This window comes from Schistocerca serialis, chromosome 8, assembly GCF_023864345.2.
Source record: "Schistocerca serialis cubense isolate TAMUIC-IGC-003099 chromosome 8, iqSchSeri2.2, whole genome shotgun sequence".
NCBI lineage: Eukaryota > Metazoa > Arthropoda > Insecta > Orthoptera > Acrididae > Schistocerca > Schistocerca serialis.
Window position 1 is genome coordinate 347,259,148 of NC_064645.1, and position 25,693 is coordinate 347,284,840.

Genomic DNA, 25,693 nt, shown 5'->3' on the forward strand with positions numbered 1-25,693 from the left:
TGATCTACACCTTACATTTTTCTTCTTCCTTATTTTCCCTCCTTCCTTTACTTGTATTCCATCCTCTTTGTGCTTTTCCATGCCAGGTCCGTCTTCCTTCATCCATCCGACTTTACTTTGTAGAAGTTTCGTAACAACTGTTTTTTACAGAGCGGGCTGTCAACTCTGCGTCCAACCCCTACTGGGGGATGGGTGACTTTTAATCAGGGTTTTCTTCCCTTAGCCTTTGGAGACCCAACTCCCAACTGCAAGGCAGCAGTTGTTGTTTTGCTAGTTTTGATCTGCCTCAGCTATTATATTTCCCTGGTGTCCACCATACCTGGTGAACATTCCCCAATCGCCACCTGGGGAGGTGCCCAAAGGGCGACTAGCAACTCCACACGGGAATGAAACGCTGCACCAATTACAAATTTTTTCATGCTTATCAAGATGTGTTTCAAGAATTTATTCTTGTTGTCAACTGTAAATATTTATAGAAGTATTTTTGTGATGTTTCACAAACCAACAATGTAAGTTATGGTTTATGTGTGTGTGGTTTTCTGCACAATGGAGGAGGTACAGTGCATTATAACCTCAAAAGACGTCTACAGTTGCAAGAGACACAGAACAACATATATGCAAACTTCACACAAAATACTTACGTAAATTTGAGAATAAATTTTCAAAACACAGTATGTTTAGCATTTAAAGATATCTTACTAGTGCAAAATTTCATTATTCAAATAATGAATGACACAGCTGAAGGATTTGCACAAACATCTATTATGATGAACTAAATTAAGTTGAACATGTCTACTTCCCATTTACCACTACCACTTACATTAGCAGATGAACATGGTACAAAATTCAGATAACTTTTATTTGATAATACACAACCACATGATGAGTGTTTGGATGCTTATCATGTACATATATCATTTATAAACAACGAAAATTCGGGAGGAAGGGGATCCTATACATAAGTTTTTACACTTAAAACATTATTTCCCACATTTTACACAATTTTTATAAAGTCCCTTGAAAAGCATAAAAGCAAGATTTCACTGTATTCTGTGAATTTCTTTTTTCCTTGAAAGATGGCTATTTCCATACATTCTTTAAAGATTATGACTGGAACATTCTATATTACCTTCCACAGAAGGCAGGTAATTGCATTCTGCAAAGGAAAGTGTAGCACCTGCAAGTTGGAAAACCACAGATGTTACATCCCTGGTGGGGAGAGGGGAAGAAATATGCACTTCCTTTCAAAATCCTAATTCTGCAACACCAAACAACATAGTTTAAAGTTCTTAGTACTGGTAATCTTATTTCCTCCAAAGTAAAATAAATAATCATTGGTCGGAAAACAGAAGAAGTGCAATATATTACTGCATATCTTATAATAAAAAACAAACTATCGAAAGCGAAAAAAGTATATGTATTGTGTACAGGTCTTTGTAATAAGTGTAACATTCTTTTTCTTTTGCAGTTGATACAACTGAGAAGTTTTGTCAAAACAGAACAACTGAGAAGTTTTGTCACAACATATCTTAATGTTCATGTCCACTTTCTAGAATAGCTGAACACATGTCATCTGTTCATATTTTTCTTCTTTTTATTTTTTCCAAACATTCCTGTTTTGCCATTCTTTGCTCCCAGTCCTGGTTTTGTGCCACTTTTCTTTTGTTTCATCTGACCAAATACTTTGCCAGGTTTCTTTTTATTCAGTTTGTCCATTTTCTTCTGGAAGTTAGCTCTAGAAATAATAGCAATAGTGGTATGTTCAAATTTAATTTAAGTGTCACTATACACAATTATCAATGTGTAATTACAGTAAGAAGTTTGGTATAACAGCCAGAATTGGTAAAAAATGTGTGACAAACAAGGATACTTACTCGTAACGTAATCGTTTGGCTCCTTTCCTGCTGACATCTGTCAGGTCTTCAGCAAATGATGATTTTTTACGTTTTGAGGAACCTAAATATAACAAAATTCAGCTGTTGACAAAGTGCTTATGGACACAGAATATTTATTCCAATATGATTATTGTAATTGTATTTTCAATAAATTCAGAACTTAACAAATTACATAAAATATACAATTCACTTTTTAATCAAAGTGTATAAGATGCATTTCTTTAGTGCGCTCTCATTGAAAATTCTCTGCTATCAACATAATTTACCTCCCTTCATTATTTCTTATAATCTAAATGTTTTGCCTTCCCTGTGAAATTCTGTCGATGGCTAAATTTGTTGATATCACTTTAGTAGTTCCATTCCTAAACATCTACTGGAGCCAACTGATGACAACATGGCCAACTTAGAGTTTATGAGGAAAGGTGAGGAAAGGCTGTGGATCAGTTTCAGATCATGTTAAACGACTTGTGCAAAATAAAGTCTCAGTGAAACAAATTGCTGTGTATAACTTGCTTTCCATGTAGTAATATCACAAAAGTGACAAACAAGGGATGAATTTATCTCTCTGAAAACTAATTAATATTGCAAAGAAAAATAATAGAAAGACCACCAAGGAATAACAGCAATATGGAAATGATAGATTGCTACTCACCACATAGAAGAAGTGTACATATGCAAGCACAATGAAAAAGACTCCTAAAATATCTAAGCTTTTGGACAAAGTCTTTCTTCTAAAATATATAACACACACACACACACACACACACACACACACACACACACACACACTAGCACAATTCACACACAAGTGGCCATTGCCTCCAGATGATGGAACGTGATTGTGTCTGATGTAAGCAGAAATCTACTGGGGTGGGGGTGGTGGTGAGAAAGTGGCATGAGGCAGGACAGCAGGACAGGGGTTGGGGAAGATGTTGTGCTGCCTCTGGGAACTTGCTTGGACATGGTGGGGACAGGACAGAGCTGCTAGGTGCCGTGCTTGGAGGCTGTGCTGGCAGAGAAAGGGGGGGGGGGGGGGAGTAGAGAAGGGGGGAAATAAGTACACTGGTTGGAAAGAAGGAATGTGTAGTGCTCAAGTGGGAACAGGGAAGGGGATAGGTAGGTGGACGGGCCTTACGAAGGTTGGGTCTAGAGCAGTTATGGAAACAAAGGGTATGTTGTAGGCAGAGTTCTCTCCAGCACAATTCAGAAAAGCTGGTGTTGGTAGGAAGAATCCGGATGTCATAGGCTATGAAGCAGTCATTAAAACGAAGCACATTGTATTGAGCAGTATGTTCAGCAATTGGGTGGTCCAGCTGTCTCTTGGCCACAGTTTGGCAGTGGCCATTCATGCAGACACACACTTTGTTAGTTGTCATGCCCAAAAAGAAAGTGGCACAGTGGTTGCAGTTTAGTTTTTAGGTTACATAGCTTCTTTCACTGGTAGTTCTAACTTTGATGTGGTACAAGATGCCCGACAGGATTGGAGTAGGTGGTGGTAGGAAATGTATGAGACAGATCTTGCATCATGGTCAACTGCAGGCAAGAGGTTGGGAGCAGATGTTGAGTAGGTATGGACAAGGATATTCTGTAGATTGGGTTGGCAGCAGAATATCACTGTGGGAGAGGTGGGGGGAATACTCCTCAGGGCATGACAAGAGGTAGTCGAAACCCTAGCGAAGAATATGATTCAGTTGCTCCAGTCCTGGGTGTTACTGATTCAAGAGGGAAGTGCTCCTTTGTGGCCAGATAATGGATATGTGGTAGGTGAGATAAGATATGGGAGATCTGTTCTGGGACAAAGCTGGGAGGGCAATTTCAGTCTATGAAGGCCTCAGTGAGGCCCTTGGCAAACTTGGGGAGGGACTGTTCGTCACTGTGTATGTGACAACCAGGGTCGCTAGGCTGTATGGAAGGGACTTATTGGTATGAAACAAGTGGCAGCTGTTGAAGCAGGGGTATTTTTGTTGGTGGTTGGTGGGTTCGATGTGGATAGACATACCGATTTAGCCAATATCAAGGAAGGCGGTGGCTTACTGTGTTGAGTAGGGCCAGGTGAAGTGAATGGGTGGAAGGTGTTGAGGTTCTGTAGGAACATGGGTAGGGTGTTCTCACCCTAAGTCCAGATCACAAAGACGTCATCAATGAAGCGATATCAGGTAAAAGGTTTGGGATTCTGGGTAGTTAGGAGGGATTCCTCTACATGGCCCATGAATAGCTTGGTATAGGATGGTGCCTTGTGGGTGCCCATTGCTGTGTCATGGATTTGTTTGTAGGAATCTTTTCTAACTTCCCAGGATCCCAAACAATAAGCCACTGCCTTCCTTGATGCTGGCTACATCAGTACTTCCATCTACACCAACAACAATAGGATGCTGAAGAAATGAATTAAAATATGTGCCATGGCTGGGACTTGAAACCGGGCCTCCTTGCTTACAAGGCAGTTATGCTAACCATTACACCACAACAGTACTATGGTTAACATAGCTGCATGCACTACCCTAGTCCAGTGCCCTCCCTACCACAAACTTCAATTCACATCTTCAGCTTCTTTTCCCCTTCTTAGATAATCACTATTGCCGAGGCTCTCCGGTATTGGAATAGCGCCCCAGTGTCAGGTGTAATGGGAAAATTCTGCCTGTATCTCAGGCATAGCTGATCTATAGATCTGATGTAATTATATCTTCCTTGAGACAGTATTGTAGATAAAGATGAGCCTCAAATGCCTCAAGGAAAATTTAATTAAATCAGATCTATAGACCAACTGCATCCCAGGTACAGGCAGGATTTCCCCATTACGTCCAACATTGGGATGCTATTCCAATACCAGAGAGCCTCGGCAATAGTAGTGATCTAAGAAGGGGAAAAGAAGCTGAAGATTTGAACTGAAGTAAGGGAGGCCATTGGACTAGGACAGTCCGTGCAGCTATGTTACCTATAGTGCTGTGGTGGTGCAATGTCAGCATACCTGCCTAGTAAGCAAGGAGTTCTGGCCATGGCACAGATTTTAATTCATTTCTTCAGCTTCCATCATTATTGTAGATAAAATCCAAACTAATAATAATCAAAATCAATGTCTGTAAGATCAGAAGGATAAAACTGGCAGTGAGTCCAACTGGGAAGAAGTTGTTCCTATTGATAACCTACAACTAGCTGTAAAACTTCAGTGGTCTGAGCATACAATGAGAAAAAAAGGAAAATTAAAGAAAAAATGACTAGAACTTTGAAAGCAGCATTGGGAGGAGAAGTCCCCAGTTAGATAAAGGTTCAGAAAAAGAAAATGTGGAATCTCAGTCTATCCATATACTTACTGACCCTGAAACTCCGCAAAATAGAAGAAGGAAATCACAAAACAAATACTACTTTTAAATGTCACTGGAATGCGACTATAACATAGAGAAATACTTGGGGCTGGAATTAATAAACACTCAAAGGCCCTTCATTGCATAAAGGTCACTGGACCTGATATGGTACCTACCAATATTAAATACAGAAATGAACTTTCCCTTCATCCAGCATCAATCTATTATTGATCACTAGAACAAAAGAGTCTCATGTGAACAGAAAAAGGTGCAAATCGTTCAATGCTTTAACCCTCCAGCTGTGTGCAATGCACACTTGTTTATTCAGATTTTTCTACACGATTCCCCTGGGCACGCTGTTACTGCGTAAGATATCATTTCTGGGCTGTTCGTATATGTTATATGTCAGAAGACACTATTTTCTTCCCAGGTCTTTTGTGATGCTTTGGAACACTGGGAATCATGTTTTACATGTTCCCAGGACTCATCCACCTCACATACACATCTTCTCATGTCAGCAATTTCGTAACCATTTTTGTGAGCTTGTGTATGGAAACACACTTCAAAATGACAATGACAAATGTCAATCATTATTCTCGGAGCATCCAAACATAGACACATCCATTGTGATATTGTAGACAAAACAGGAAATTCTCTGAAAGGACGACATGGTGACATGCCTCTAGGTGCATCACTCTCAACAAGCATCTCCTGTCTGAAATGATGACATGGTTACATTCCTCTAGACACACCACTCTCAACACACATTTCTCTGCTGCTGTGTCAAAGGAATCCTTAACAGTGGTCACTGTTCTCACAGTCAGAAAAATTTAAGTTTCTCCTCCTTTTATAATGTTAAACACATTTTTACGTTTGCCACATTACATATGTTAAATCTCAATTAAAAATCACTTCTATATTCCGTTTTGGATTTCTTGTTACATTATTTCAATACAATCCTTAGAACTATTTATTTGTTGTCGAATAAAATTGGTCCATGGTACTATAGCGAAAAATCAGTAAATGACTCAGATGCAGAGTAAAGAAGGATCAAACTGTAATTACAAAACATATTTTGGGCTTGTGAAAGGGAAATGAAACAATAGAAAAGACAGTTGCTCAACTAAATTCTCTCCGTGCACAAACTCAAACCCAATTTTTTTGTGTGTCTCCTGCTCAATGCTTCCTCTGTATTATGAGTGGTAGTCCTTAGTCATTTCATTGCTTGTAAATCAATAATAACTCTCTTTATAGCATGTTAATTACAGCCAAACAGCACATCATTTCTTGTTTTTTGTGCTCTATATTTCACTATGTGGCTCTCTCAATCTGCACTTCATCTCCATTATAGCTGCTTCACAACTCCAAAGACAAGACCTAGTTTCAATACATACTTAGCACTTGGACATTTTTCATATTATTACTTACTACTGCTGCTTATCTTTCATTTCCATGAACTCTCTTTACAATATTATATCTTCTACTGTTTGTGTTTTGTTTCTACTCTGGCACTCGTGTCACATAATTTACCTTAACCATGGAAATTCCTCACTTCACTTACTTTTCATGCCTGTCCTCTCTGTTTTCTTTCACTTCCAACAAGGCTTATTATTGCTTTCACAGGTTTTCTTCTTTACTGTCCATTATGATACTTAGGGAGCCAGCACCACATAAGAAATTTCCCACATTTCGTTCAGCAGCTCATGAACTTAGTTAAAAGTTCTGGAGCTGCTGGGCCAAGAAGACCCGTGGTGAGCATTGATGTGGTATTTCTTTTCACACGGGTGCCTCTATGAGACTCCGTAAGCCTCCTAGGAGAAAAGTTTGGGCCTTCTCTAACAAAGCTGTTTGAATTTGTGCTTACATCAACTTACCTCCTGATCGACAGAAATTATTATGAGATAGCAGACAAAGTATTGACGGACTGCTCACTCTCACCAGTGGTGGCCAATAAGTTTATGAAGGCATTTGAAGAAGAACGGAGTCAGCTGTCTACAAGATCTCAACTGCTACATCTGAATTCGTTGCACCAGAACATCAAATACATGATGGCGATAAAGGAAAATGGTCAACTTTCATTTCTAGATGTGCTCATCGCGAAGACCAGATAGCACACTAGGTCACACTGCCTACATAAAACGACACATACAGATTTATGCTTGCATGGCTCCAGCTGCCATGCATCTTCACAGTGAGGTGTCCTAAGCACTCTAGTGAACAGAGCATGTGAAGTCTCAGACAGTGACAGTCTAGCAGATGAAATGCAGCACTTACAGGCCATGTTCCGTACAAATGGTTACAGCAACTGCCAGATACAGTGTCCCTTAGAACCAAAGAAGCCACGACCACAGCCAGCTGAAGATGAAGATAAAGTGGTTGCGACGGCGATTATTCCTTTCATCGCGAACACACCAGCAAAAACTGGAAGAGTACTCTGGTTATACAACATCAAGTGTTTATTCTACCCACCATCTAAGACAAAAACCTTATTAGGATCAGTCAAGGATGACCTAGGACTTTGGAAACTGGGAGTCTACAGTATCACTTGACAGTGTGGAAAAATGTATGTAGGCCAGACTATCCGAACAGTACAGGAGAGATGTACTGAGCATACATGCAACACAGACAATATTCAGCCAACAAAGCCCACTGTGGCAGAGACCTGCATCCCCCACAGACATACCATGAATTAAGATAGCACCAAGTTGTAGCAACAATCCTACAAATTCTGGGATTGTTCCTACAAACTCTGGGATTGTATTCTGAAAGAAGCTATAGAGATCCAAAAGCATGATGAACTAATAAATAAGGACAGCAGGTTTCAATTAAGCAAGGCTTTAGACACAGGTTTGAGCACCATGAGAGCATAGTGGCGGGCCCTTGACTGATGCCTGACACTGCGCTTCCCCACCACTGCACCACGTCTGCACCCAGAGTACTGGCTGGAGGAGCTGGGGAGTGGGGACTATAAACACAGCAATCAGCAAAACATCACTGTCATCAGGAGTGCCTGAAGATGCCAAGCAGCCGCCTTGCTGAAATATTGTGTCTTTTAGACACATCTGGCTGAATACCCAAGAACTATTCACGACATTATCTCATTAACAGTACACATACCTGCATATAGCCCATCTTCATGGATGGAAGGAAGGAAGATTAGAGTTTAACATCCTGTCAGCACCGAAATCATTAGAGATGGAGCACAATGTAGGGTGGTTTCAAAGATGGGGAAGGAAATCAGTCATGCCCTTTCAAAGAAACCATCCAGGCATTTGCCTGGAGCAATTTAAGGGAATTATGGAAAACCTAACTCAGAATAGCCAGCATCTTCATAGAGATGAATTCAGATAGTTTAAGTAAATATTATGATCCCTGGCTGTCTTTTTTTGTGTAAACTGATCCTGCTGCCTACCATGACTGCGTGTGAGGAAGAGGTAATGGCCATTTCTGGCTGTAACTTTGAATATCTACATCTGTATGAAGCAAATCGAGTCATTAAATCACACTCTGAGGACAATCCAAAGACATCAGTCACCTACTAACTTCAATCCCACCAATGGCTTGCTATGTCACAAATTTTTGAAACTATTTTGCTGAAAAATTTCACCATCTTTACTTGCATCCGAGTGAACATCAGCACTGAATGATGACGATTTCTGCTACTCTGTTCCTTAAGTAAAGGCCTATTTACGTGAAAGAAGACTGTATTACCTCTTCCTTTAACAATACCATCAGCTTTACCCATTGTAATCCCAGGCACAATATTCATTCCACGATATATCTGCATATTTTGACCAATTCTTATGATGCAACATGAAGTCAAGCAAGTGGCCTGCGACTATACAGTAAACTTGAGGAGACTTGTGCCACTGCTGAATAGGTCGCTAGAATAACTGGTCACTTGCTCTTCAAAAATTCTTATTTGTTGATGCAGTTCTGGCACAGTATCATCAGCACATCAAAAAGAAAAATTGTCATACAATATATGGAATCACATGCGTCAGGCATCAGCATCTGTACTCAACGGACACATGGCACACATGACTCCATATATTGTGTAAAGAATTTTCTTCTTGATGTTCTGGTGATGAGCTGCACCTGAGAAGTTTCAATAAATAAGAATTTTTGAACAGCAAGTGACCACTTCTTCTAATGACCTATTCAGAGGTGGTGAAAGTTTCCTCAAGTTAACCAATTTTCCAGCTGTTCAGACCAGAGCGTATCAATAAATTCCAATAAACATAGGTATTGTAAAAGGCGTGATCTAAAAAATTATCTCTGTCGTGATGCAGCTGCAAGAGCAGTTATCACCAGCCGCAAGTCATTCCACTTTAATAACTGCCAAAAAAGGGATACAATCAATAAAGACTACAGGCACAGAAGACAATAAATAATTTTTTTCAGGAGTCCTGGAATCTAGAAACAAAGAGTTAACAATGACATTATTATGTAAATGACATTGTTTTTGTGCATTAAAGTAAAAAAGATGAAGTTATATAAAATAATGAAAAATGAAACCAAGTAGCAATCTATGTGTTTCATACTATTGTTATTAATGAAACATTGATTTTGGGAAAAGCGGGTTCCCAGCTACTTGAGAACCATAACAGGATGCTGCATTCAACCCACACAATTATAGCTTAAGTTTTAATCAGACACCTTGGATTCAGATATCTCCAGTTTCTCAGGATTTAATTGAAGAATGAAACAGTGGATTAGATTGGGAATCAAACCTTAATTTGTAACATCACCCTTTTACAAACTTCATACTACTACTAAACTATACCCAGGGAAAAGTACAGGCTTTTGATCTAAGATTTAGTATCCTATGCTAGCACAAATTTTGCACATGTAAACAATAAAGCACAGATACAACAATAATTGTAAATATAAATCAACTGAGATTCATTTGCCAAATACATACTATTTTTTTGACCAATGGGCTGGCTTGGTGTGTCAACCAGAGTTCTTAGCTTTCGTGGACGGCTTTTCTTCTTTGCTAAACGAGCTTGCAGTGCTGCAATCTTACTCATCTCTGCCTGAACTCTGTCTTCAGGAGTTTCTTTCCGTTTACCCTTCTTTGCTTTTTTTTCAGCCTCATTATTAGCATTAATCTCTTGTTCATCATCACTGTCATCTGCTTTTCGTTTGGTTCCTCGCTTTTTCTTTCCTCCTTTTGGATCAGTCAGTCTCAGCCTCTCTAAAACAATTGTGTTGTTTGTAGATCAGCACAGACTTCACAATATTGATTTTATATGAAAGCATGAAAATAAGATGCAAACTGAATGAGATTTTCACTCTGCAGCGGAGTGTGCACTGATATGAAACTTCCTGGCAGATTAAAACTGTGTGCCGGACCGAGACTCGAACTCGGGACCTTTCCAAAGGTACTGGGAGAAGTAAAGCTGTGAGGACAGGGTGTGAGTCATGCTTGGGTAGCTCAGTTGGTAGAGCACTTGCCCGCAAAAGGCAAAGGTCCTGAGTTCGAGTCTCGGTCTGGCACACAGTTTAAATCTGCCAAGAAGTTTCAAGATGCAAACTCCAGTTAAGAATACTTAATCTAGAAGAATACTAATGTTCAAGTTGCATTTTACGTAAGAGGCAGAAGAAATAACAAAAAAAGACATTAACATCACACTCCATGCAAGTATAAAAAATGCCATTAAAATTAATTAATAAAGGATCATTTCTTACTTCATTGTCACAAAAGTGTAACTTTTGCTCATTTGGATGCACTAGACTATTAAAATCATGGAAAAATTTTGCATGTACCATGTGGCTAATTCACATAAAGGAGCACTCGTCTCATGACTCAGTAGCACCCAGAACTGAATCACATTCTCCAATACCTCAGGCTGTGCCCTGAAAAGAGGAATATCCTACCCACTAACCTTCCCACCCTTCCTAAAGTGGTATTCCACAACCCACTTCACTTACGCAATATCCTTGTCCATCCCTACTACATCTCTGCATTAATCCCTTGCCTCACGGCCCATATTCCTGCAATAGACCTACTTGCAAGGCCTGTCCCATACATCATCCCGTCACCACCACCTACTCCAATCCAGTTGCACGAATCTCTTATCCTGTCAAAAGCAGGGCTACCTGTGAAATTAGTCACGTGATCTACAAACTAAGCTGTAAAAACTATGCTGCTTTCCAAGTGGACATGATGACTAACAAACTGTCTGGCACATGAATGGACACTGACAAACTGTGGTCAAGAGACAGCTGAACCACCAAGTTGCTGAACATGCTGCCCATCACAATGTGCTTCACTCCAATGACTGCTTCACAGCCTGTGCCATTTGGATCCTTCCTACCAACACCAGCTTTTTTGAATTTTGCATGTGGTAATTCTCCCTGCAATATATCCTACTTTCCCATAATGCCCCTGGTCTCAACCTTTATTAGATTCTGTCTTAGGTGGTTGTTGGGATGTTCAAGGGGGACTAAACAGCTAAGGTCATCAGTCCCCCATTCCAAAAAAAGGCGAGACGAAAATTTGCGGAGCAGGTAAAGCCCCAAGGGGAAGGAGACTCCCCCCAGGCACTGAAAGAACACAAAGGCGGCAACGAACACTACAGACAAGAAGAGTACAGATGAACACCAGACAGAAAGAAACAGAAGAAAAGAAGATGGCCGGAGACTGGTTGACTGACCACGAGAACAAAAAAAAAGGGAAAGAGTCAACCATCCGACTACACACCAAAATCTGCAACCAATTATGAGAGACTCGAGGACAAGGGACACAGAAAGCGAAAGGTGCAGGACTGCCCTAAATGGAGCCATAAAAAGGACTACCACGGATAAAATTTAAAACATCGCCAGCCATGGAGGCATTGTCGAATAAAACCAAAGGCAAAGTGCCCGGGAGATTAAAAGACTGCCAGAGGGTGCGCAGTCGGGGACACTCCAACAAAATGTGGGCGACCGTCAGCCGGGACCCACACCGACACAGGGGCGGGGGAGGGGGGGGGGGGGGTGGGGGGGGGCGGGGGGGGGGGGCGGGGGGGGGGGGGGGAACCTCCTGACGCAAAAGATGGCCGTGCGTCAGGTAGGTATGCCCGATGCGGAGCCGACACAGGACGACAGAGTCCCTCCGAGAAGCCCGCAGTGAGGACCGCCATACATCGGTTGACTCCTTAACAGCTCGCAGTTTATTTGGGGATGTCAGGCCACGCCACTCACCATTCCACATCCCAAGCACCTTACGGTGCAACACCAACTGCAGATCACGAGCCGGGAGGCCGATCTCCAAAGCTGGGGCGGCGATCGCCCCTTTGGCCAGCCTGTCGACACGTTCATTTCCCGGGGCGCCAACGTGACCTGGCGTCCAAACAAAGACCACCGAACGACCAGAGCGGGTAATGGCAGAAACAGACTCCTGAATAGATGATACCAGAGGAGAAGAGCTATAGCAGTGGTCGATAGCCTGGAGGCTGCTCAAGGAGTCACTGCAGATGACGATGGACATACCTGAGTAGGAACACATATGCTCAAGAGCGCGCAAGATGGCCACCAGCTCTGCAGTAAAAATACTGCAGCCAGCCGGCAAGGAGCGCTGTTCAACATGGGCAGCATGAGCAAAAGCATAGGCAGTACGACCATCAACCAGGCAACCATCAGTGTAGACAGTCTCACAGCCCGAAAATGAGGCGAGGAATGCAAGAAAACGGCGACGGAGGGCCACAGGCGGAACCGAGTCCTTGGGTCCCCGTGCCAAGTCCAGACGGACGGATGGCCGGGGAAGACACCAGGGAGGTGTAGGTGCACGGACCCAGAAGGGAGGCAGAAGAGGGAATGACCCCAGTTCCGACAGCAGGGACTGGACGCGGACAGCAATGGAAAGCCCAGACCTAGGTCACCGTTCGGACAGATGGAGGACCATGGCAGGGAAAAGCAGGCGATGATTGGGATGGCCCGGCGAGCAATGCACGTGGACAGCATAGTCGGCGAGCAGTCGATGGTGGCGAATCCGCAGTGGGGGAACCCCGGCCTCCACCAGTAGACTATCCACGGGGCTCGTACGAAAAGCGCCAGTTGCAAGCCAAACCCCACAGTGGTGTATGGGGTCCAACAACATCAACACTGAGGGGGATGCAGACCCATAGGCCAGGCTCCCATAATCAAGCCTGGACTGCACAAGGGCTCTGTACAATCTCAACAGCGTGCAGCGATCTGCACCCCAAGACGTGTGGCTCAGGCAGCGGATGGCGTTGAGGTGCCGCCAGCACTTTTGCTTCAGCTGAGTAATATGAGGAACCCATGTGAGCCGGGCATCAAAGACGAGTCCTAAGAAGCGGCTAGTGTCTACCACTTCAAGTAGGTGGCCGTCGAGGTAAAGTCCAGGATGAGGGTGGACCGTCCGACGCCTGCAGAAGTGCATAACTCGCGTCTTGGCTGCAGAGAACTGAAAACCATGAGTCAGAGCCCATGATGCTGCCTTGCGAACGGCTACTTGCAGCCTGCGTTCGGCGACTCCCGTAGTTGTTGAGCTAAATGAGATTCAGAAGTCGTCGGCATACAAACAACGAGACACCGATGACCCCACGGCTGCAGCCAGACCATTAATGGCCACTAGAAATAAGGAGACGCTCAACACCGAGCCCTGCGGGACCCCATTTTCCTTTATATAAGATGAACTAGAGGTGGCACCGACTTGCACCTGGAATAGGCGCAATAAAAAGGTTTGAAGAAAAGCCAGGAGCTGACCACGAAGACCCCACTCATGCAACGTAGCAGGGATGTGATGCCTCCATGTGGTGTCATAAGCCTTCTGCGGATCAAAAAATACAGCAACGAGATGCTGACGTCGGGCAAAGGCCGTACGGATAGCAGATTCCAGCCGCACCAAATTGTCCGCACCAGACCGGCCCCGACGGAAGCCACCCTGGGATGGAGCGAGGAGACCGCGTGACTCAAGGACCCAACACAAACGCCACCCCACCATACGTTCGAGCAATTTGCACAAAATGTTGGTGAGGGTAATGGGACGATAGCTGTCCACCGCCAGTGGGTTCGCACCAGGCTTCAAGATGGGGACAATAACACCCTCTTGCCATTGCGACGGGAACACGCCCTCGCTCCAAATGCGGTTAAAGATTATGAGGATGTGTCTCTGGCAGTCCCTGGAGAGATGCTTCAGCATCTGCACGTGGATGCAGTCTGGTCCTTGTGCTGTATCAGGGCAATCGGGGAGGGCAGCGAGGAAATCCCTCTCGCTGAAAGGAGCATTGTATTTTTCAGAACGACACGTGTGGAATGATAATGGCGTCTGCTCGGCTCGCTCCTTTAGAGAGCGAAAGGCGGGGGGGGGGGGGCGGGGGGGGGGGGGGGGGGGGAGTTGCAGTCGCAGAGCTCGTAGCAAAATGCGCGGCAAGGTGTTCAGCAATGGCGGCAGCATCCGCGCAAACGGCGCCATTCAGGGAGATCCCAGGGACACCCATAGGGATCCGGTATCCATAAATCTGCCGGATCCGGGACCACACGAGTGAGGGAGAGACACGGGAGCCCAAGGATGTGACATACCTCTCCCAGCACTCCTGCTTACGCCGTGCAATAAGACGACGGGCCAAGGCACGGAGCCTCTTAAAGGTGATGAGGGTTTCCAGTGACGGGTGCCGCCTATGACGCTGGAGAGCCCGCCTACGGTCGTGAATAGCCTCAGCAATCTCCGGCGACCACCAGGGTACAGCCTTCCTCCGAGGGAGACCAGAAGAGCGGGGGATGGCAGCCTCGGCCGCAGAAATGATTGACGTGGTCAAGGCACGGACCACCTCTTCAATGTCACCCTGTGGGGGAGATGCAATGGTGGCAGCGGAAGTAAAAGCCGGCCAGTCAGCCCTGTTGAGAGCCCAGCGGGGCAGGCGCCCAGAAGAATGACACTGGGGCAGTGACAAATAGATGGGAAAATGGTCACTGCCACACAGGTCAGGATGCACTCTCCAGTGGAGGGATGGGACAAGTCCGGGGCTGCAAAGAGAGAGATCGATGGCCGAGAACGAGCCATGGGCCACACTGAAATGCGTGAGAGCACCGGTGTTCAAGAGGCTAAGGTCGAGCTGAGCCAACACATGCTCCACGGCACGACCACGGTCATCGGAGACAGTCCCACCCCATAGAGGGTTGCGGGCATTGAAATCGCCCAGAAGCAGCAATGGTGGCGGGAGTTGAGCCAGCAGCGCAGCCAAGACATGTCGGGGGAGCTCCCCATTCGGAGGAATGTAAACAGAGCAAACAGTAATAGCCGGCGAGAGTTCAACCCTGGCAGCGACTGCCTCTAAAGGCGTCAGAAGGGGTACTGGCGAGCTATAGACAGAGTGGTGAACAAAGAGGCAAACCCCACCTGACGCCCGTTGACAGGCAGGTTCTTATAGTATCCCCGATAACCGCAAAGGGCGGGGGTCCGCATTGCTGGAAACCAAGTTTCCTGCAGAGCAATGCAGAGAACAGGGGAAACACTCAGAAGCATCCGGAGCTCAGGCACGTGGCGGAAATAACCGCCGCAGTTCCACTGGAGAATGGAAGCAGGAAGAGACTGGGAGGGCATGAAGGCAACTAAGAGGCAGACGGCACCTCAGAGCCAACTGCCACCACCGGGGGAGAGTCAGCTGTGTCCAGAGGGAAGGCCCCCGAGGGTTCCGTGAGGGCAAGATCCGCGGCAGAGGCGAGGATCTCCACCTCATCCCCGGAGCCAGAACTATGTACAGCAGGTGGTACTGAAACCGCCGGAACGTCCTTCTTCTTGGACACGTTCCGTTCCTTCTTCTCGCATCTGTCCTTAGGGTTAGAGGTCTGGGAGAGCTTCTCTGAAGGATCGTCAGTGGCTGATGACGACGCAGAAGCTCTACGACCAGCAGGTGGCGGAACCTTCAGCCACTGGCTGACATCCAGCTGGGTAGGAGAAGAAACGGAGGAAGGGAGAGCCCCGAGGGACCCCTTCCGCGAGAGAGGAACCGGCAGAGGCAATGCCGGCGGAGAAGGAGGGGGAGGGATCGAGCTCCCCGGTTTTGGAGCAGATGTCACTCCAGAAGTAAGTGTGGGGGGAGCGACAGAAGAGGGTTTGCCCCCAACTGCTAAGGGGGCAACAGAGGAAGGCTTGCCCCCAGACACCAGGGGGGCAGACAGAGATGCACGGCCCCGAGGGCCCACTGAAGGCGGCACAGATGAGGCGACAACCGCCGCTCGCGAGGGCGACGATAACGTGGCTGCAGCATAAAATGTGCGAAGGGAAGCAGGATACAACCTGTCAAATTTCAGTTTTGCCTCTCGATAAGTAAGCCAGTCCAGGCTCTTAAATTCCATTATCTTCCGTTCCTTATGAAGAACGGGGCAATCCGGCGAGCATGGAGAGTGGTGCTCCCCACAGTTGACACACACAGGCGGAGGCGCACATGGAGAATCGGGATAAGAGGGGCGTCCGCAATCTCGACATGTGGTGCTGGATGGGCAACGGGAGGACATATGCCCAAACTTCCAGCACTGGAAGCACCACATCGGGGGAGGGACATATGGCTTGATGTCACAATGGTAAACCATTACCTTGACCTTCTCGGGCAATACAGCACCCTCGAAGGCCAAGATAAAGGCACCAGTGGCCACCCTGTTAGTCTTGGGTCCTCTATGTACACAATGGACAAAATGTACACCACGTCGTTCCAAGTCGGCTCTCAGCTCGTCGTCGGATTGTAACAATAGGTCACGATGGTAAATAATCCCCTGGACCATATTTAAGCTACTGTGGGGTGTGACGGTAACAGGGACGTCACCCAGCTTATCACACAAGAGCAACGCTAGTGACTGGGCTGGGGAGGATGTCTTGAGGAGGATGGACCCATTCCTCATTTTAGACAATACCGCCACGTCCCCAAACTTATCCTCCAGGTGTTCCACAAAAAACAGAGGCTTCGTCGTAAGAAAGGAGTCACCACCAGTCCTGCTGCAGACAAGGTATTGTGGTACGTAAGGCTCCTGCTTGGCACTAGATCTGCGTCCCTCCCACGGTGCAGCCAACGAGGGGAACGACTAAGGGTAATATTGCGCAGCATCAAAGTCAACTCTGCCTCGCTTAGAGACGCCGGTGGCCGTGCGACCACCAGCTTGGTGCGATTTATTGCGCTTTATTGCGCCACATCCGCGCAGATGCCACCTACTCCGAACGAGGGCTCTCCCCAAGGGTGCCACCCAGCCAAAGCAACGGGTACCTCGCCGATATCCCGTTGCCCGGAGTCCCCGTGCCCCAGACAAGATGGGCACATACTCCTTGGCATGCGTGGGGAGGAAACAGCTCTGGCATCTGTAGTGCGATCCCTGCGTGGTCAGGGGGCTACCACCAAGAGGGTACATGACGACCCCACCACAACGGACTGGCTACCGTGCTGGATTTTAGGTGTTGAAAGGGTCCACAGTTGTCGGGGGTGCTAAGAAGGGGATTGCGCACAAGACAAGGAGGCAACCCAGAAGACGTTGGGTGTAAATCCCGCCACACGACAATAGGTAGCATGCAAGATGGTGGTGCATGATGGATCAATAGAAAAACACCATGTAAGGCGTCCTTCCCCAAATGGCATGCACTAACAACGGAAATTTGGAAAAATGGAGGTCAAACCCAAGAGGGGACCATCACATTAAGGCCGAAACGTTTGAGACTCCTTTTAGTCGCCTCTTACGACAGGCAGGAATACCGCAGGCCTATTCTTACCCCCGAACCCGCAGGGGGGGGGGGGAGTCTCTGTCTTACAATTACCTATTCCCTTCCCACTACACTTTCCCCCACATCACCCTGCTACTCCCTCCCTCACTGCCCCATGCCTCCTCATTCCCTCCACCACTAGACTGCTACGCCCATCAGGCTCGGATATGAATCAGTCCAGCCACAGTGGCCAGAGACAGTGCTCAGATGTTGTGACTTGTGCATGTGGATGTGTTTTCTACTTCAGAAGAAAGCCCGTTGGCTGAAAGCTAAAATGCAGAGCAATCTTTTATTATTATCAGCACAATTTAAACAAAAACCAATAATGACACTCTCACCACACTAGCATTTAATTTTAATGATGTTTTAAGATTTTATTTTTATCATTGTTTGTCTTAATATACTTCACAAATATTTATTTCTTTAATCACATCCACTGCTAATTAAATAGATTATTAATTCTTTATTTCATTTAACCTTAAGCTAGTGACCAAGTGTGCTAAGAAGGCATGCACATAGTTTCAGGGAGGGGGGAGGGAGTGGACATCTGTATTTGTGCTACTTAGTAAATCACTCGCCAGCAGAAAACTCAGCAGAATGATTACATTTACTACTCTATGAGTGATTACATTATTTATATTGCATCCAGAACTTTCCAGTACCAAAGCCTAATATCACCAGGGGCTACAGGTGTATCACGACTCACTTTTTTCACACTTCATTTTATTCACATCCAAATATGTTTACTCTCTTAGGATTTCTTTCCAAAATTCTGCCCTTTCTCTTTCATTAAGAGCAATAAATTATAGTTGATTGCTATCAGAATAAGCTCCTTAAAACATATTTCAAGATTAAAAAATATTCTACAATCAAGGATACAATTTCAGTAGCCATTAACTTTTTGTTTTGAATGCAATCTTCTTTTCAGACAGTGGGATGATGTGGCAGAAAGGATAACGTGGAATGTGTCTAATTAAATTCAGTGCAGAGAAACAGCCACGTGAATCTTGACCTAGCTCTGTCATCTAAATGCAGTGGTGATGGTAAATATTCTAACACAGCAGTTTGCAATCTCTTTTCTTCAACTTCAGAAAATGGAGAAATAATGCTAAAAATATTAATCTGATAAATAAGATAAGTACTCAAAAATGGAAACCTTTCTCTAGTCGGCGGTCCTTTTCAGTTTGAAACCATGAACGCTGAGATTTATCTCCTTTTCCTTCTTTCAAGAGCTTCTCGGCTCTGTTTACCTGATTCTCAGTTTTTTGAAGTTCCCGTTCTTCTCTTTCTTCTTGTAGAATTTTTTGAATATCATCCTCAAGAGCATTAACACGCTCACAATACTTGCTGATTATGTCTGTAACAAATTGCATAGTTTATCATAATACTTGTTAACCAAAAAATCAAACTGTAATAGAACAAATATCACATTTCAAGCCCTGTTACCAAATGGTAATTGAATATGATAATGCTAACTCACCTGGAGGAATAATTCTGTTTTTGGGGGGAGTACAAGCATTCTTGACAACTTCTTTGACTACTTTGTATTCTGCTTCACCAGCTAATGATACAGACACTCCTGCACGACCCGCACGTGCAGTACGGCCCACTCTATGAATATAATGTTCCACTGTTGCAGGCATCAGAAAATTTATCACCTAAAAAGTAATTCATTATGGAAATGAAAATGATGTTGCTATGGATGATCCAATACAATTCTCATGCCAAAAGATTGTAAGAATTAAATGGACTAGAAGCAAGGCAGTAACACATTTTTATTTACAAATAATGGCACGAATAGAAGCAAATACTATCCAGAATGAGTCAAAGGCTTCACTGCTCCAAGACTTGTGTCACATTTATGCAGAAGTATGACAATGCCCAATCCAGTAAATATATGAAGAATTTATATCAACATAATTTAATGCCATCTGCTGTTTGTGGGAAGACAGAAATGAATGACATTTCACACTGACACAGCAATAAATAATCATGTCTGAAAAATCTCTCCACCTTTTCAGTAGTATCTATTCCTTGCTGAATAATTTTTGCTGCTTTCTGACTGCTGGCTCCTTCACCAGATAGTATACCCTTATATATTATTATCCAAGAAAGAAATACATGAATCGATATAAAAATAGCACCAATTCAGACTTCCTGCCTAAAATTGTAAATATGAATTACTCAATAGTTATAAAACAAGAAAAATCAAGGTAGGAGCATGTACAGGAAGAAAGATACGGACTGGATTAATATGAAAATAGATAGCAGTGTGAATTTGTTCAGCTTAATGGTAACTGCTCTCTGTCATTATGATATGACAACAAATGCGGCACACTTCAAACGTAAGGGTGAATTAATTGAAAATAAGATTGACTGCAGAGAACAGTTTACACTTCCACAGTAGGTTGATGGACCCCCTATATGTGAGTAGCTGAAGCTATTATACAACTTTTGCTTTTTCATTGTGTGCTAGTCACTTATTTAAATGTCAACAAAATTCACTGTGGACTAAGAAAGACAAGAAGGAAAGTTAGGATTAAACATCTTATTGATAAAGAAGTCACTGAAGACACTGTACAAGCTCATATTGAATAAAGATGAGGAAGGAAATCAGTATGGCTATTTCAATGGAGCCAACCTGGTATTAGGCTTAACTGATTTAGGGAAACCACAGTTAACATCAATCTGGCTGGGTGAACAGGGATCTGAACCCAGCTTTTCCTGAATGAGTACAGTATTACAGCCATTGAGCCACCTTGCTTGGCCAAATAATGAAATCTGACAATGACAGTAATGACTAAAGGAACTATAGCGTCCCCAGTGCCATACTACGAAAAGACAATATTTATAAAGAAGACATTCATAATTTGTAAGAGATTTTTTTTTTCGTGTAGCCGTAAAATAATAATTTCTCTGTGTAGGTTTAGATTGCAAAGAAATAATTTATGACAGAATGATCTAAAGAGACGCCCAGTTACACTCTTTTGTTAATTTTTTAGTCGACCTTACTTCTTCGCTTGTCTTGAATGTGTCTAGAGGGACATCTTGTGTGTGCTGACGAATGTAAGCATATTTGTATGAGTTAAGCATATAATATACTGATTTAATATTATTGTTCACTTTTAATTTGTAAGAGGTGATCCCGATTTCATGTCCGCCTTCCTTGAATTAACCTGCATTCAAGTAATTTACAGCTCAACAATCGCAGCGGCCGATGCAGCCAACGACGCCATTACGTGGCGATATTAACTTATGAAAAATTAGCGGAAGCGGAAAACTCGCCCGCTATTAGCATAATATTAATTTTTCTCCACAGCCGCACGAAGTTGCAGAAATACTTAGCTTTAAGATTCTTATTTTCAGTAGCATAGCCGAGACCCAGAGCCAGGACTCTGACTACAATACAATGGTTAACGGAGGTAAGAAAATACTCTCGCGCGTGTGTGGGCCGCAGTTGTAATTAATAACTAAAGATCTTTTGCTTTAAAGTGAACTGACTAGCCGGGGAAATTTATATGAAAAGTTTATTACATTGTTCAACTTAAATATCATTTTTATTAAGGCCCACCACGTAAGTCGGCAACAATCAAAAAATAATAATAATAATAATAACAACATATATATTAAATTACGACGGCCGACGGACGCGAGAGAACGTAAGACAATGATAGTGTACCTTTAAAGCAAGGCATCTGGACACAGTTGATGGATGAAAGAGTAGCAAAAAGTTATGCTCAAAGTGAATTTGTGTGTGTGTGTGTGTGTGTGTGGGGGGGGGGGGGGGGGAGAGGGGGGGGGGGGAAGAGTATCAAAGACACACGAGGTGTATTGTCAAGCACTTTTGTAGGACTGACACAATTTAGGACTGATTTTATACTGGAGAGTCATTGTGTAATCTTACAGGGGGTAATAAGGCGGCGATTTCAGGACTTAGTCATATTTGGTACATGGACACTTACATGTCTTAATAGTAAAACTGCCCAATAGCACTGCCCTAACTCTAATCATTTTTGATAAATATGTGTCTGAAGGGTCAAGGATTTGTAATTAATCATTAGTCAGGCATTAATTTCTGTATTTTCAGAGAGCAATTACTTAGTAATGACTTGACCTACATATTTCAATTTTTAATGCATCTAGTATGTAGGCCACTAAGTTGATATAACGTATAATAAATATGATACATCATTCAGACTTTTTATGAAAAACACTGAAAAACATACTCCTTTCCATGCTGTGCTTTAAATTTGTGATCTTTTAAAAAGGCATAACTTTGTACAGGTTAATAGTACAGACCACAACTTCCACACTGTAACTCTTTAGTACTACTATTAAGTACAAGCATTAACGAAAAGTGTTTGGCATTGCAATTAATAGTTCTTACCTTTACTTAAAGGTGACTCCATCGGGAAAAAACATTGAATTTTATAGCAATTTTAGGTGCAAAGAAGAATATCCTAACTCACTTTATGAAAATGCCACTTGCACATACCATCCACACTCGACACTATAGTGTACTAGGTAACAAAATCCATGTGTATTTCTTGAAAAACTGTACCTAAAATATATGCAGTTGACTTGTGCGACAGAATTGAAAACAGTTGTGAGCTGAAAAGTGTTAACAATCATTTTTCTTAATGTATTTGTTGTGTTTCACTGTTAAATGTCTTTTCAAGGTAAAGAATTACAAGAGAGACCTTGGGTGAACAAATGTTGGTATATCCTTATTCAGTTAGCCTAAATTCTAAAATATTTGCAGTCGACTTGTGTGACAGAACTGTAAACAGTTGTGAGCTGAAAAGTGTTAACAATCATTTTTCTTGATTTATTTGTTGTGTTTCACTGTTAAATGTCTTTTGAAGGGAAAGAATTACAAGAGACACCTTGGGTGAACAAATGTAGTGATATATCCTTATTCTGTCAGCCTAAATTAAAAAGAAACTTCGCTGAAATAAAAGAAAAGATGCAAGCAATAATGAGTGACAGTAATAATTTTTTACATACATATCAGTGTATATAGACGTAAAAATTCTACACAGAACAGTTTCATAAATAAATTCTGACATAAAGATGGAAACTGTATTTTCAAAATTCTTCCATCTTGCATATAACATTGTTTTTCTTGTCATCTTGATCGAAAAACAAAATAAGTTTACTTAAATGTACGAGACACAGTCTTTTCAATTCATTTATTGTAAAGAAACACAAACAGACATGCCAGCGCTTTCGTATGGTAAGTCACATCATCTTTGTTTTTAAATATATTTTTCCCGCGTGGAATGTTTCCCTCTATTATGTTGATATCATTTATTGTAAAGTTTATACAACCATGCACTGTGACTTCATAATGATGGGACATCCACCTTGCAGATAACATTAGAGAAGAGGACATAAAAAGCATTTTGCCTACTGGGCCATGGAAGGTATTGTGATTCAGCAGGAGACACACAGTTAATTTTAACGTTTTTAAATTCATGTGACAACTAGGAAATGTGTCGTATGTAGCAGTTTTCATCTTACTTGAAAGCTACATACTGCCCCAACAAAGATTTTTCACGAGCAGCCATAGCAACAGTGGTCCCATCTGTTACCTGTCGAAAGTCTCTTCATTAGAAAAGTGTTATCAGTAGTGACTAAAAATGCGTGGTGCGATAGTGTCCTGCAACTGTGCTCACTGTGGAGTACCTGCGTGCCAAGAAATTTTCATATGATTTGATACCCTACAAAGAAAGTATAAAAGCCTTGTATTTTGTGGGGTGCCCATGTGAACAACACAGAACATTTTTCCAACGTAATGGAGCTTCTCACTTAAAAATGAAGACATTCAACTCACAGCAAGGAGATTCTAGTTTCAACACTAGTTCCACTTTCATGACTAGCAGCTACTTTCGGTGTCACAGAGCACATAGTATGTGTAGCAAGAAAAGTTAATGATATTAGAGGTGTAACCGCTTCTGCAAAATGGATAAGTGATTACAGATGTTAACCTGAAACTGTGAAACAAGACATAGTGACGTTTTATGAAAATGACAATTTTTGAAGACTCTGTGCAGGAAGGGAAAATTATGTTTCCACTATGGTAGATAACAAGGAGGATCACATGCAGAAAAGGGCTTATTATGAGTCATCTGAAAGAGCTGTACAGAAAATACAAACCAACAACACATTCTTTGTTTCTTCGCAAGTTATCAAACCACATTACAGTTTCTTGGAACAGAGGTAAACAATCACACCATGCAATTCCAGTCACTACTATTAACACCTTTTTAATGAAGAGACTTTCAACAGATGCAAATGGGACGGCTGTTGCTATGGCAGCTCATGAAAATGCTTTGTTGGAACAGCTGCATGCGAGACAGTATGTGGCTTTCAAATGAGATGAAAACTGCTATACAGGACACATTTCCCAGTTATCACATGACTTTAAAGATGTTGAGATAAACTGAATGTCTCTTGATGAATCATGATTACATCCATGGCCTAGTAGGAAAGATGCTTGTTGGGTCCCCTTCCCTAATGTTATATGCGAGGTGGATTCTCATAAATACAAAGTCACAGTGAATGGTTGCATGAACTTGACATTAAGTGCTAAAAAAGATTGCAATTCTTACATTTAAGTGAACTTATATAGGTTTTGGATCAAAATGTCAAGGAAAACAATATTATATGCAAGGTGGAGTTTTAAAAATACAATTTCCATCTTTACATTTGAATCTGTATATGTCTACATACACTGGCATACACGTAAAAAATTATTAATGCTTCTCATCATTGCTTGCATCTTTTCTTTTATTTCACTAAAGTTATCTTTTTAATTAATTTATTTCACCACATTTGTTCATCTTAGCTGCCTCTTGTAATTATTTACACTGAAGAGACATTTAGCAGCAAAATACAATATATACATTCAGAAAATTGATTGGTAAGTCTTTTCAGCTCTCAACTGTTTACAGTTCTGACCCACAAGTCAACCATAAATATTTTAGGTACAACTTTTCAAAGAATGCACATGGATTTTCTTCACCAGTTCCCTGTAACATTGAGTGTGGGCAGTATGTGTAAGTGGCAATGTGAATAAAGTGAGTTAGGATATTCCTCTTTGCTCCTTAGATTGCTATCAGATATGTAAACATTTCAGCATAAAATTAAACTGAGATTCAATTGTCTATGCCCCCCCCCCCCTTCTCAGACTTAGAAGTTCATCACATTCGATATTTTTTCCCGATGGAGTCATATTTTAAGTGAAGGTAAGACTATTAATTGCAATGCCAAATGCTGTTCATTATTATTTACACTTAATACTAGACTAAAGAGTCACGGTGCACAAGCTGTGGACTGTACTGTTAACCTGTACAAAGTTATACTTATTTATTAAAAAAAAAAAAAAAAAAAAAATCACAAATTTAAAGCACAACTTGGAAAAAGTGTGTTTTTCAACATTTTTCATAAAAAAACTGAATGATGTATGCTATTTTTAATATATTACATCACCTTAGTGGCCCACATACGAGATGCAAAAAAGGGATGTCTGTGGGTCAATTCATTACTAAGTAGTACTTCATGTACCAAATACGACTAATTTCTGAAATCGTTACCTTAGGATCCATCAAAATATCTATGTTTTTACATGGAATGACCCAGAACATAATCACTGATCATAAGCAGGCAATTATGGTGAGTGTGAGAGTTATTTCTTTGAAAAGAAGATGGTCACTTTTGTTCCTCATCCATGTTCTACATGAGCTTGTGTACAGTCTCCTGAGACCTTGTTGTAGGCTTTATAAAAATTAGTGAGACATCAC

The 25,693-nt window shown here is 42.7% G+C and overlaps 1 protein-coding gene across 1 annotated transcript in view; it reads right to left on the minus strand.

Annotated features, from left to right (window-relative positions):
- Positions 1–1,398: 1,398 nt before the first annotated feature.
- LOC126416726 (probable ATP-dependent RNA helicase DDX27) overlaps positions 1,399–25,693 on the minus strand; it is an 87,503-nt gene continuing 63,208 nt past the window's right edge. The window contains exons 11-15 of the mRNA XM_050084543.1: positions 19,369–19,546; positions 19,045–19,245; positions 10,119–10,394; positions 1,875–1,956; positions 1,399–1,735 (exon numbers count right to left, since the gene is read on the minus strand). Coding sequence (XP_049940500.1) covers positions 1,570–1,735; positions 1,875–1,956; positions 10,119–10,394; positions 19,045–19,245; positions 19,369–19,546 — 903 coding nt within the window. The 3' untranslated portion in view covers positions 1,399–1,569. The remainder of the gene's footprint in view (positions 1,736–1,874; positions 1,957–10,118; positions 10,395–19,044; positions 19,246–19,368; positions 19,547–25,693) is intronic.